General features: G+C 43.4%; 1 protein-coding gene across 1 annotated transcript in view; it reads right to left on the reverse strand.

The window, feature by feature from the left end:
- Positions 1–13,864: 13,864 nt before the first annotated feature.
- hm13 (histocompatibility (minor) 13) overlaps positions 13,865–15,449 on the reverse strand; it is an 8,009-nt gene continuing 6,424 nt past the window's right edge. The window contains exon 12 of the mRNA XM_053482877.1: positions 13,865–15,091. Within this exon, the coding sequence (XP_053338852.1) occupies positions 15,019–15,091 (73 nt within the window). The 3' untranslated portion in view covers positions 13,865–15,018. The remainder of the gene's footprint in view (positions 15,092–15,449) is intronic.

The following is a 15,449-nucleotide window of genomic DNA, read 5'->3' on the forward strand; positions in this document are numbered from 1 at the left end:
ACACACACACACACACAGGATAATGTAGTGTGTGTATGTGTAAGAACACACTCTGCTGAGGAGTCACAGGTCATATCAGGGGGTCAGATACTGCCGCCAGGAAGTCTGTAAGCCCTCGACACACACACACACACACACACACACACACACAGAAAAGTTTAGTAGCACATATCCATTTGAGTTACAATTCTGTAAATAAATGTAAATAAAAAATATAGATATTCTTCCTAAATCTCTTCTTATGTTTCTTTGATCTCCTACACACACGCTACAGTGACTCAGTAAAAGTAGTTCCGGTTCCTTCAGTGTCGGTTCCTTCAGTTCCGGTTCCTTCAGCCCCCTTTCCCGTGTTCTGGGCGTGTTCATGAGAACGTGCTGAATGTCCTGCAGTGAAGTTTGTGATGGTTCTCGTTCTCGGGTCCTGTGACATCACACTCTTTGATCTCCTGCACACTCACTACACTTTAATTATGAGATGTTACGGTGTCGTCTCCAAACCCTCACGCCTGTACGAGCCGTGCCACTCCCAGCCTGAACGCCATCTCAGACCTTCCCACAAACATGCCTCCTGGGGTACCTACAGTACTGGCCAAAAGTATTGACCCCTGCGCGTTTCTTTATATTGTGCTTCCAAAGCTCCAGACTTTCTGGTGGCTAATGAAGTCTTGAGGAATAGTTCTCCAGGCTACTTAAGGACTTTTTTTGTCTCTGGTTGCTTGTTTCCAGTCCAGTACTGATGCTGAGTGCTGAGTGGTTGAAACAGACGAGAGGGGAAATGAGGTCGCTGCTGAGGCTGTTCCATAAACAACCAATTGTTAAATTAAAATCTTCCTGTTGCAGTAAAATATTTGCTCCTGTTTCTTTAATTAAATCTACATCATTTAATTTAATATGAAGACAAGGGGGTCAAGACTTTGTCCTGTCTGGTCAGCTCACCTGTGCACAGTCACCTGGACCCCCTCCATCGTACTGTAACACTGAAATCCAGATGTGCAGAGGTTCATCTCCTCTCAGCACAGCTGGACATGAATAAGTGGCTGATGTTTCTGTTACTTCATGTTGTATGCAGCCCCTCGGTCCTGGAGGGACGGTGTTCGGGGTCACTGTACTGAACTGCATGTGGTTGAAATGACAATAAAAACTGACTCGACTACATGTCGCTACATGTCAATTAGAAAGACAGATGCACAGACGAGTGAGCTAGCGGTGCGCGTGGTCGGGACCCTAAAGCCACGCCTCTACAGCGTCGCCTCTTCACAAACAGCTTCACCTGAAGAATGCAATCACATGACCCCAGTTTTAATGTGAATAAATCAGACAGCTGCATTTAGCCTCATTAGCAGAGATCCTACGTCATCACAAAGAACCTTACAGGAATATATGGGCGGAGCTATAAGTACTAATGCAAAAGTATTGGCACCTTAGTATACTAGTCTATATTAGTATATGACTCCTCGTGTTTCTCACACTTACTCTATTAAGGAAAATATGTTAAACATCTGTTTAATTTGCATGTTGTGCTAATGGTGTCTACACTAATCTCCGCACCCACATTTTCCAGAGACTCCGCCTACTTCTCCAGGTATCGCTACGTGACAGGAAACAGACACAGGGACTCGTCTGGTGAACTGATAATACTGAATCTGGTCGTGTTTTCTGTGTAGTCATACACACATTTGGAATAAATCACTTTCACATCTTTTTATGTTTTTGTGCTCTCTCTCTCTCACACACACACACACACACACACACACACAGGATGGAGATAAAATAAAAGCAGGATGAGAAAGAAATAAAATGTGAATTTGGGAATTGAGAATTTTTTTTTTACAGAGTAGTTAAGAATATGCTCTGTGTGTGTGTGTGTGTGTGTGTGTGTGTTGTGGGCACCTCGGCGTCGGCCTGTCGACACTCCGTGTGTTCTGTGGTGTCGGTCTGCAGGATTCTTGTGGTCTCTCTCTCTCTCTCTGGAGTCAGCACTGGAGTGATGTTTAAGGCCAGTGGTGCACATCTGGAGTCTAGACTCAGCGGCTCTACGGCGGCGCTTGGCCCGAGCGAGAGCGCCTCCTCTGTTTGTATAGCTGTTTGTGTTTAATAGAAGTTAAAGTGGCCTTCTCGGTCACCCCCAATGCCCCGCCCCTTTCTTATCTCTCCATGTCCATCTCCACTCCCTTCTTCTTCTGGAGAAAGAAAGAGAGAGAGTCCTGAGCTTTGGCTCATCAGGAACACGTCAGACATTAGTGAAAGACAGTATTATTGTAATTATTATTATTATTATTATGGCGGCACGGTTGCTTCGTGGTTAGCAGTGTCGCCTGGCACCACCAGTTCCTGGGTTCTATTCCCACCTCAGGTTCTGTGAGTTTGCATGTTCTCCCTGTGCTTGGTGGGATTCCTCCAGGTTCTCCAGTTTCCTCCCATTAATCTTATTAGTGTCACTTTATCTTTGACCTTTTTTGTTCGTACTTGAGTGACGTCTTAAGATGATCCTGTGACACCTGACCAATCAGTAGTTGTCCCTGTTTCTGACTCCGCCCACATGTTCCTGCACAAGCTGCAAAAGAGTGTAGTGATGGGAAGTTGGGATCATTTTAGTGACTCGGTTCTTTAAATCTCGTTCATCAAAATTTGTCATTAAGTTCATTTTGTTCTTTTGATCAGAAATAAAAATAAAATGTAAAATTTTCAGTAAACAGACCCCCAAGACGTCTACATACACACATTTTGTACGAGTAATGAAAATATTACAATACAATATTACAATGCAGTTCTTCTGAGTCACTTTAAAGACTCGTTCAAAAAGAACGAATCGTTCATAAACGACCCGTCACTACCTGAGCAAGTGAAGTGCAGCTGATAAGAGGAGAACCTTATTATACACTTCATCTCCTCCATCTCTCTCTCTCTCTCAGTTCCTCAGGACTTTATTGCGGGAACATTAACAGAAAAATTACATTGCTACCAAATTAATCATGAAACATTGATTACAGGTGAGGGTGTTATAAATATGTTGATATTTTTGAAAGTGGAGAAGGAAATTCAGCTCGGTCTCGACCTCACTGCTCGTACACTGAGCACACACACACACACACACACACACAGTCTCTGCTTTCTGTGCTCCAGGTTCTTCTGTGTCAGCTCGTCTCCACAGCCAGACGGTGTCCCTCAGCCTGTACCTGCTCAGGGTCTGTCTCTGCTTGGTGTCTCTGACGGTGAAGAGACACTCTGCCGGTTCCTCCTCTCTCTCTTTAGGGCCCGATAGCAGTGTAGTCTGGACTGGGTTTGGGTCTGACTGTCCCAGTGCTCCAGATACACTCTCCTCATCTGATCAGTGATGTGTGTGTGTGTGTGTGTGTGTGTGCGTGTGTGTGTGTGTGTGTGTGTGTGTGTGTGTGTGTGTGTGTGATGAGACTGTGCTGAGCAGTGCTGCTCTGAGACTGCAGTGTGTTAGGGGTTAGCGTGTTAGTGAGTCTCAGGACCAGCTGACAGAGAGGACAGAGGGGACAGAGGGGACTGGGTTTAGGGCCGAGCTCTCTGGGTCTCAGTGCTTGGTACTGCAGGGTGTCTCATTACTTCGTTTAAGATATTGATGAATAAGATGAATTGTACTGCTCTGTTCTGTATGGTTGGTGCACCGGTTGTTGTTTTTTTTCTCTGAACTTTGAGGATTTCTACAGAATTCTGCATGCAGGGACTCTTCGTGCTTTTTCTTACTAGGGCGGAGTTTCTCAGAGTGAACATGTGTCTGTTTTACTGAGGTGTGGCCTTTTTTTGGTTTTTGGCCAGACTGTGTGTCTGGGCCCAGTTCTGACGGTACCGCTCCAGCAGGTCCAGGTGCTGCTGTAAGCCGTGTTCAGTAGGAGACAGCAGCACCAGGTCGTCTGCGTAGAGCAGAAATGTGACTTCTGTATTGTTTAGGGTCCAGGAGCTGCAGATTGTTCCAGTAACACTGATAACTCATCTACCTAAATTTTGAACTGTTGTGTGTCCTGTCTCACCCATGCCCTGTCTCACCCACACCCTGTCCCACCCATGCCCTGTCTCACCCACACCCTGTCTCACCCACACCCTGTCTCACCCACACCCTGTCTCACCGTGTCCTGTCTCATCCACACCCTGTCTCACCGCGTGTCCTATCTCACCCCCTGTCCTGTCTCACCCATGCCCTGTCTCACCCTTTGTCCTGTCTCACCCCGTATGCTCTCACTCACACCCTGTCTCACCCACACCGTGTCTCACCCCGTGTCCTGTCTCACCTCGTGTCCTGTCTCACCCACACATCCTTGAGTAAAGTATTCTGTCCTTTGTTACCGAGTTTTATTTTCAAGTTTCAAGTTTTGTTAAGATAGATGGACCTAATAATGTTGTATACTTTACTCCCTACACCACTTTTTAAAATCTAAAATAAAATCTGCACAATTTTTGTATTGCTTTTTTCTTGAATATGGGGTGTGTAGGGTGTAAACATGATCAGTATATAAGTACAGAACTCTCTCCCTCTCTCTCTCTCTCTCTCTCCCCCTTTCTCTCCCTCTCTCTCTCCCTCTCTCTCTCTCTCTCTCTGATCTCTCTCTCCCTCTCTCTCTCTCTTTCTCTGATCTCTCTCTTCCTCTCTCTCAAGGTTTAAAATAAAGGTGCTTCATTGACATGACAAATATTTCAAAGATTTACAACTCAAAGATACGGCACAAGAAAATAACAGGAGTATAGAGTTAAAAAAATTTATAGATAAATAAATATATAGTAAATAACAATAGATAAATAAAAATAAAAAGGAAAAAATATAAAAAACAGAACAACAGAACAGTATAAAGAGTAATAATCTCTCTCTCTCTCTCTCTCTCTCTCTCTTATTGTTCCGTCTCTAATTGCCCGTTTTCTCCTCTGTAGATTTCCGGAGCTTTCTGAAGCAGTCGGATGTGATTGTGTGTCGTGGCAGATCAGGGACACGGTGCAGCCCGGGAACTGGAACAGAACTGCACGCACACACACACACACACACACACACACACTCACACACACTATAGAGGATTACAGGGCTAAATAAATGTTTAAGTAACACTAAAGTGACAAACTGAGAGATAGAGAGAGGGAGAGGGGGAGAGAGGGAGAGAGAGACAGGGAGAGAGAGAGGGAAAGAGAGACAGGGAGAGGGAGAGAGGGGGAGAGAGAGAGAGGGAGAGAGATAGAGGGAGAGAGAGACAGGGAGAGGGAGAGAGGGAGAGAGGGAGAGAGAGAGGGAGAGAGAGAGAGAGAAGGATGATGAGGTTCTGAGTGATAGACTGTGAAAGAAAGTAGAAAAACAGGGGATATGAAAATAAATAGTTTGTTAATCTGTTCCATGTGAGACTTCAGCATGAAGAAACTCAGAGAATGATCAAATCCACATTCAGGATTCTTTAAGCACACACACACACACACACACACACACACAGATTCTGGAGAAAAACAAAAAATAAATATATAACGTGAAAGAAAAAACTGTACTTTGTCCTTTTACATGGTTTAGAAGTAGAAAAAGAAAAGCAGAATTTGAAGGATTTTAAAATGGACATTTTCATGTTTTATTATTATGGTAAGAAATCGTTGCTCAACCTGATGATTAATACAATCAGTTAATTTTAATATGAATCAGAAGCATTGAGTAAATCTGTTTACTGACTGTTGATTGGCAGGCAGCGTGTCCATGAGGGAAGACATGTCTCACAGACATGAAACGATCTTTCAGGAGAGACACATTATTGTCCCGCATTAAGCAAAGATAATAACTAAGGAGATTGGAATTGGGTTAAGAGCTGTCCAAGACGACATCCTGAACGAGTGTGATGGGAGTAAGCTTGTGTAAGGTTTGTGTGTGTAGTGTGTGTGATGTGTATGAGATGTGTGTGAAGTGTGTGAGATGTGGTTCTGATCTGTGAGAAGAGCAGAACAGCAGAAGCTGTTTTTCCTAAAGCTCAGTTTCACTCCATCATGAGACACTGAGTCTAATCACACATTACTGCTGCGGGCTGAATGGACTCTCTCTCTCTCTCTCTCTCTCTCTCTCTCTCTCTCTCTCTCTCTCCTAACAGCTGATCCTTTGATCCTTTTGGATCTTTGGAATCTAATCTGGTGGTGAGAGCGTCTGATCTTAATGACCGGCTCTCCCACTCTGGAATCCGTATGAAAGGAGCTGCAGCATGAAAATCCGCCCGAGACACAAACACAATAAAGACCAACTCTTAACTCCATTATGGGTTATTTTCACCCTCATCCCACAATCATCTCCACCCTAAATCCCCATCTCACACACACACAGACACACACACACACTCACACAAATGTCACCTGAACTCCTCAGGTTACACACCACAATTACACACCTGCAGGATGCTTAAAGCTCGAACACGTACACCGCCATCTGCACTCGTCTGTGGGACAACCTGAGGAGCTGGACCAGGTGCCAGGGACACCAGAGTGACATCTTCATCAGCAGCAGCAGCAGCACTATCGTCATCATCATCATCACCATCATCAGCATCACCACTATTATCATAATCATAACTATAATTCAATTCAATTTTATTTTATTTGTATAGCGATTTTAACAATTGTCATTGTCGCAAAGCGGCTTTACACCATCAAAGGAATTATTTAAGTCGGTATGGAATGTAAGTGTGCATGAAGCAAAATGATCAGATCGTCCCTGGTAATCAAGTCGCGGGCGACAGTGGCAAGGAAAAACTCCCTGAGATGGTAATAGGAAGAAACCTCAACAGGGAACCCATCCTCATTTGGGTGAAACAGGAAGCAGGAATTGATCTGCACTCATACTGTGTGTTAGATGGCAGGCAGTTCAGCATAGGTAGTTATTGAAGGTAGTTATTGAAGACAATTGCAATCTTGAACTATCGAGCAACCGCAGCCAAGTCAAGTGCTCAGAGAAACAGCTGTCAACACCAGTTAAGGCCAGAACCGTCTTTATGGTAGAGTGAAACTGTCCCAAGACACCAGACTCATCCCAAAGAGACACACGGGGCAACCATGTGACGAGATCTCCAACCAGAAGTGGGGCACCAGGATGGGTCAGATGATCATCATAATCACCATCATCACCATTATCATAACCATCACCACCACTATCATCATCATCATCATCATAAATATCATCATCACCTTCATCATTACCATCACCACCACTATCATCATCATCATCATCATCATCATTACCACCATCATTATCATCACTATCATCACCACCACTTTCATCATCATCACCATCATCATAACCATCACCACCACAATCATCATTATCATTACCATCACTATCATCATCACCACCATCATCATTATCATCACTATCATCACCACCACTTTCATCATCATCACCATCATCATAACCATCACCACCACTATCATCATCATCATTACCATCACTATCATCATCACCACCATCATCATTATCATCACTATCATCACCACCACTTTCATTATCATCACCATCATCATAACCATCACCACCACTATCATCATCATTACCATCACTATTATCATCATCACTATCATCATCACCACCATCATCATCATCACTATCATCATCACCACTTTTATCATCATCACCATCATCATAACCATCACCACCACAATCATCATCATTACCATCGTCATCATTACCATCACTATCATAATCATTACTATAATCATCATCACCACCATCATCATCATCATCACTATCATCACCACCATCATCACCATCATCGTCACCACCATCACCACCACTATCATCATCATCATCACTATGATTATCATCATCATAATCATTACCACCAATATCATCATTATCAACATCATCACCATCATCATCAACATCATTATCGTCACCATTATCATCATTACCATCACCACCACCTATCATCATCATCATCATCATCATCACCACCACTATCATCATCATCATCATCACTACCATCATCATCATCATCATCACCATCATCATCACAATCATCACCACCACTGCTAAGATGGCCTTTCTGTTCAATCAAGTGCAACAGTAAAAGACCTTGGTGTGATTATAGATCCCAGCCTTTGAAGCTCATGTAGATAATATTACCAGAATAGCACTCTTTCACCTCAGAAATATTGCCAAGATAAGAAATATACTGTCGCTAAATGATGCCTAAAAACTAGTTGCTTTTATCACCTCTAGGTTGGATTATTGTAACGCCTTACTGTCTGGTTGTTAAAGGATGCAGGCTGCTTGTCAGTACCGCGTATTATTAAAACTACAGCTGGGGGCGGAGCTTTTTCTTACAAAGCCCCAAAATTATGGAATAGTCTTCCAAATAGAGTGTAGGGACTCAAACACGGTCTCAGTGTTTAAGTCCAGGCTAAAAACCTATTTATTTAATCAAGCATTTTTATAAATAGATTAGGCTTAGGTAAAGGAGCAGATCTGGGGGACTCATGGACGTAGAGTATTATGATAGACCCCCTCTGCCCCCTGAACCTGTCTGACTCGTCCTGGTGTCCCTCTTCTGGTTGGAGATCTCGTCACATGGACCGTGTGGTCTGTCTGGGATGCGTGTGGTGTCTGGGGACGGTTCCACTTTACCATGAAGACGGTCCTGTCTTCGCCTGATACAGACAGCTGTTCTCTGAGGACTCGTGACTGCAGTCGCTCGATAGTTCAGGACTGGAGTTTCCTACAGTCTACCTGAGCCTCCAATAACCAACTGGACTCCATATGAACTTCTCCACATCTCCTGTTATACTGAACTTCCAGCCTCCTAACACACAGTATGAGTGCAGATCAATCTGGGATGGGTTCCCTGTTGAGTCTGGTTCCTCTCAAGGTTTCTTCCCATGGACTCATCTCAGGGAGTTTTTCCCTCAGCACCGTCACCCTTGACTTCATTATTATTACTATCACCATCATCATCCTTCTTTTTTCGTTTCCTGTCACTGCCTTGATTAAATATGTAAAGAATACTCAATATATGTGATTGATATTCTTGAAGACTGTGAGATTTTATGATCATAAATAAAATTAAGAGTGTGTGTATGAGGTTTTGATGTTCTGGCTGGACTGCATGTGTGTGTGTGTGTGTGTGTGTGTGTTAAGTTGAGTTAAATTAAGCCTTTATTTGTCACATACACATTACAGTACAGTGAAATTCCTTCTTCACATATCCCGGTGTAACTGGGGTCAGAGTGCAGATTCAGCCATGATCCGGCGCCCCTGGAGCAGATCGGGTTAGGGGCCGCGCTCAAGAGCCCAACAGCGGAAATCTATTGGAGCTGGGGCTCGAACCCCTGACCTTCTGATCAATAACTCAGAGCCTTAGCCTTCTGAGTGTGTGTGTGTGTGTGTGTGTGTGTTATTGTGTCAGGGCATCTGTGAACTGTTTTTGTTCTCTTTCTGTCTCTCACTCCCAGTGAAACTGTTCAGAAGAAGAGCTATTCAGGTGATGGAGATGTTTGAGGAGTTCAGCTAAGCGAGGGTGGTCCTGCTCTGTCCTGCTTCGTCCTGCTGAAAGCTCTGACTGAACAATGACGCTGATCATCAGTTCTCCTCCGCTGATCTCTTCACACACACCGACACACAGGACAAGAGCTCAGAGTCACCTAGCAACTCCACAACAACTGAGCTAATGGGGAGCGCTGGGGTTCAGAGGGGCCGTGACACCAGCAGGGGGGCACAGAGACCCAACATGACCCCCCATGGACACACCTGCACGGGGGACCACAGTGGGGGCACGTGTGGGTGTAATGGGGGGGGGGGGGGTTGAGTTGGAAAAAGAGAGAATAGAGAGATCTGCAGATGTTCCAACTTTGAAACCTGACCTTCCTATTAACATGCAGCGCCCCTTTCCTGCTATTCACACACACACACACACACACACACACACATTGCATGAACTCATACTCTTCTCTTCAGCTGCATCTCTCTCTCTCTCTCTCTCTCCTGCTTCCTGACTTCTACCTAAAAAAAATACTTTAGTTTGATTCATACAGGATTTTTGGGTGTGTGTGTATGGGTGTGTGTGTATGGATGTGGCGCACAGACGATCACATCAGGCTCAATATACACTAGGTGTAATGTGAGAGAGGCAGCACCAGGGGGCAGCATAGCATGAGCACAACCTCTGTAGAGATCTCTGATGTTTTATGATACACTCAGGCTTATCCAGAGCGACTTACATGTTCATCTCATTACACATCTGAGCAGTTCAGTGTTAGGGGCCGCGCTCAAGGGCCACACAGTGGTAACATGGTGGTCATGGGATTTGAACCTGGAACCTTCCGAACCGTAGTCCAATGTGAGCAACCCCTGACCTTATGATGAAGAGACAGAACTGATGAAGAACAAAGCTGAGGATGAAGAGACGCATCTCACTCGTTTATGATCAGAAACATCTGAGAGTTTGAGCTCCAGCCAACCACTAACACTCTTCTGTCTGTGATGTTAATGATACGGATCTACATGGAAGCATTTAACAGTGTGTGTGTGTGTGTGTGTGTGTGTGTGTGTGTGTGTATTTCAGTAAAACACCGAGTGATGTGGTTGTGTGACCCTGAGTGTTTTATTCCTCGTGCACCGCAGCTCCTCACTGACGACGTGTTTATTAGAGAATATTGTGCTTTTGAATCTGTTAGATTAGACGTGTGGACACTGAGGACACTGAGGACACTGAGACCGGACGTATGTATCATACTCATACTTGTATTAGTGAAAATATTAATCCGTTTGAATTTCCTGACTATGATGCCAATTTAAATGAATTAAATAAAGAGATTAATACCAGCGTGTCGTCGCATCAGTGCTGAGAACATCGAGTCCAACAACTTTCTCTTGATAAGTGTTTACACGTCTAAAGTTTTCCTTCTTTATTATTATAACAGTCCTCTTCCATATGAACTGTTGATGATTTATAACTTATTCAGGGATTAATAATAATAATAATAATCTGTAATAATCAGTCTGACTCTCACTACTTGTTAAAGTAACAGTCAGGAGTTTGAAGTGAAAAATAAATCAATCAATCACAGATCAAAGGTTTAATATATAAACAAAGATAAATGAAGATAAATCTATAAAAGGCTTGAAACTTTTCATTCTCATGAATGTGTTTCTGTAGATGATTTATGGATTATACTGTGTGTGTGTGTGTAAACATAAATCTATCAACTTAAGACTAAATGTATAACTAAGGGTAACTGAGTGTGTTACAGCACTGTAACCCCTGAAGCAGTGGAGTGTGTGTGTGTGTGTGTGTATTCCCTGCTGGAGGCCCGAGTTGTCATGGCGTTTGAGCCGCTTTCTCCTGAATGCTGAGAATTCTTAATTGTAGGACAGCCTCAGCAAACACACACACACGCACACACACTTAACCTAAAGAATATGTAAAATTCTGCCACACAGTTTCAGACAGACGGGGACACACACAGAGGGACAGACAGGAGGACAGACGGGGACACACGCAGACACACACAGAGGGACAGACAGGAGGACAGACGGGGACACACGCAGACAGACAGCAGGACAGACAGGAACACACACAGAGGGACAGACAGGAGGACAGACAGGAACACACACAGAGGGACAGACAGGAGGACAGACGGGAACACACACACACACAGAGGGACAGACAGGAGGACAGACGGGAGGACAGACGGGAGGACAGACGGGAACACACACACACACAGAGGAACAGACAGGAGGACAGACGGGGACACACACAGAGGGACAGACAGGAGGACAGACGGGAACACACACACACACACAGAAGGACAGACAGGAGGACAGACAGAAGGACAGACGGGGGGGACAGAGCCGTAGAGCCTGACGCAGTAATTCCAGATGTTATTAACACCTCTGGCGCGCTCACACTCAGGTGTCATGTACGCGGACTCGAGCTAACGGAAGCTCCACAGCGCCACCGCGCTCCACTAACAGGAGCCACAACGTTTACGTACACAACCCCGCTCTCTACACACTCAGTTACACACAGATCTGAGCAGTGTGTGTTATTATTCACATCATTTAAATCACTTTCCACTATTTTATCCTTGTTCATTTAATTTATAGAAAAAATATTTGCAAATTATTTTATACATAATCATTATTTATTTTATTTATTAAAAAAATATCTGACACCTGATTAATTGTTTAATGTTTAAAGTTGGAGGTTTTACACTCACCTTTAATAAGAATTTAACATTTTATGAATTGAAGGGAAACTCTGGAGTAAAATCTGATTAAAGAGACTTTAAGTGTTTAAGTCCTTGATCCTCAGTCTGAAAGTCCTGATCTCTGTTAAAAACAAACAACAACCCTTTGGCTCCACCTGGTGGCCATCAGAAACACTCACCATCCTTTCTCTCTGATCACTGCTTTAACTAGTACTAGTGTAAGTAGAGTTTATAGAAAAGTTAAAAGGTTAAATCTAATAATAATCTGATCTTTAATGTAATCTGTAATATTATTATTATTATTATTATTATTTGAGGTTGAAGCCCACGTCCATGTCTGTGTGTCTCTCTGTACAGCAGAACTCTCTGTCTAACTTATTAATACAAAGAAATCCCATTCTGTAAGGTTGAGTATCTTACGCCTTGTTTACACTAAGTTGTCCTTCTTTGGTGCTCAGACAAATACACTCCCTGTTCGGTAATCGGAGAGTGAATCACAGATGAGAAATGGAAAAAGTAGATAAAAGGATAAAGATGAAGTTTTGTCTTAAAACCACTCCAGCGTGTTAAAATTCACTTATACCACTTCAGCGCTGTTATTTCTGCCAAAGTGAAAATATGAACTAATCCCAGTCAAAATATTCACTTTATCTTTTCTAATTAATATCTATTGGTGCAGGTGTTTGTTTACATTGAGACAGTAGCGCATTAGTAGATTATTTTACAGTAGATTATTAAATCCCACACATAACTGTTCATAACATCACTTTTACTCCACATTTAGATTCACTGATGGTGCAGATTAAACTTCAGACAGAGATCTAAGGACTGCAGGAGATTCAGTAAAGTCTAGACAGACACACAGAGTTTGACGCGCCACAGTTCGCTGTGAAAACAGGCAGTTTCTAATCTGGCACAAAACTCCTCATAACTTCTACTCAATGTTTTAATTTATTTAATGTCACAAGGTTTAGTTTTCATAGTGTGCAGACTATTTTTTGGACCAAGTCTGCAATATTTTGTCGGAATGGAATAAAGGTTAAAAGGTCACAAAACATTGTATACACTGATTTCGAAGAATAGAGATTTATTAGGATATTAACTTGAAAATATTCTAGTTTAACGCCACCTACTGGTGTATTATTGGAAGGACCCCAGAGAAACCACAAGAAGTCCACATGGGGAAAACTCAAACTTCCTCTCAGACACAAACCTGAGATCAGGTGAGGATCTGGAGCGCTGGAGCTGGAGCTCAACACTCTGAGCTGTTGGTTTACTTTAATGTTAGTATTTTAAACTAAACAGTCCTTAATCAGCCCACATTAACTCAAACGTATGTGAACTCAGTAATCACAAGAGACATTTGCATACAGCAATGTGATTGGCTCTTATAATGTATGATGTAATAACTAAGCACTGCTACAGGATATCTCAGGTTCAGATTCGATGTTTATCTTTTCTCAGATAAACTCTGGAGCCGCAAAGCTTTTGGTCTGTTTGTGTTTCTAGTTTGGTTTAAACATCTGAATATTAGATAATATTTAAAACATCCTGAGTATTATTTATTATAGATTTATAGTGTGAATAACAATAATAAAAGTTAATAATAATACAGTGACTCTGGTTAGATATGTACAGTTAGTTAGATAATGTAAAAATGTGGAACATGTGTAAAACAACACACACAGCCGTGTCATGCTTCTCTACAGCGGTAAGAACCACAATTTATTGCGGCAAAACGGAAAAAAAAAAAAAGAACACAAGAGACTTTCTGCTCCTCAAAGAAGCTTAAACTGTTTAGTTGCACTGGATCAGGAGGAGAAGAAGAAACGTAGAGGAACGAGGTGAAGAACGAGGTGAAGAACGTCACAACTGTTACTGAGCTCCAGGGATCTGCGCACTCGTATCGTCACTTCTAATTTTATTATTTGAATAAAGGACCAGCAGGTGGCGCTTTCATTGTTTTCTTTTTTCCTAAAGGATTATAAATGTCCAGGTTGGTCCCTGTGCTGGTGTTTTTATAAAACATACAGATAAAGTGTGCGATTCGTTCCACACGTTAACCAAATAAACACTATGTTGTGTACATGATGTTACACAGCGATGAATTTAAACGTAGTCGTTCAGACGAGACGTTCGTATCTCGAGCTCGATTCATAAACACCTTTAGTAAAACTCCATCATCATCATCGTCACTGCATCTGGAACATTAGCGACTCCGCCCCTTCCCACAGGCCCCACCCACACATTTCACAGGCTGGTGCAGACTCGGTGCGATTTTAAACACAGTGTGGAGCTCAGTGACGTCCTCTAAAGTCAAGACTGATCCGGTGATACAGACTTCCATCAGAACACGTGAGACTCAAACACGTCTCGACCGAGCGAAAACGTCTGGGGCGAAGAGACGGCGTGGATCACGTGACTCCCGCTTCACTGTACAACCCCGACCTTACAGAGCAACAAGCAATAAAATAACATGAGCTCTATACCAGTACAAATATAAAGCAGTAAAATGGAAAGTGGATAAACTCAGGAGCGCAGAGCGAGGTGGGGGGGGGGACAGGGGGGGGTGTGGGGGGGCTGGCAGGCGGTAAAGCTGTTGTACATCATGTTTTACAACTGTTTAAAAATTACAAAGAAAACAAAAGAAAAACTAAATCAAGCGGTTGTCTTTGAACTATTTAGAGAACGTCCATACGTCCACACGTCCACCTCCACGCAGGACATCGTCACACACTGGGGGGGGAAAGAGGGGAGGAGGAGGCAGAAGGAATCCGCTGCCCCCTGGTGGGAGAACCTGTAAGTACAGCGGTGGGGAACAAGGGGACGCGACACCTTCCTGCAGCTTTATTTATCTTTATCAGATTCTGTTTTTTCTTCTTTAGTCGAAGCTTCTGACTCCGGGGAGGTCTCCTCATACCTGTGGGGGGAGGGGAGAGGGAGAGATCAGTACTGGGTCTGAGTGATGCAGTAAAGCAGCATGATGTGGGTGTGGTAAAGGATACAGGATGTTGCCATGGCGACATCATGTGCTGCACCGTTAGCTCATGTGCGTCAGGATGGTGAGGGGTTAGACACGGACAGGTCAACTAGCAGACGTCAGGATAGATGTGCAAACACAGGGTGTGTCATGTGCAGCAAGTGATATAGGCACGCACACACACACACACAACAAGCTAAAATGTTTACTGTACGCCACTGATGTTTCTATGTGGGCGTATCTAAAGCTCAGGTGGGCGTGTCCAGCTCTCATATTCAGACGTGTTCTTCCCTCTCGT

The sequence above is a fragment of the Clarias gariepinus genome, chromosome 22, assembly GCF_024256425.1.
Source record: "Clarias gariepinus isolate MV-2021 ecotype Netherlands chromosome 22, CGAR_prim_01v2, whole genome shotgun sequence".
Taxonomy (NCBI): domain Eukaryota; kingdom Metazoa; phylum Chordata; class Actinopteri; order Siluriformes; family Clariidae; genus Clarias; species Clarias gariepinus.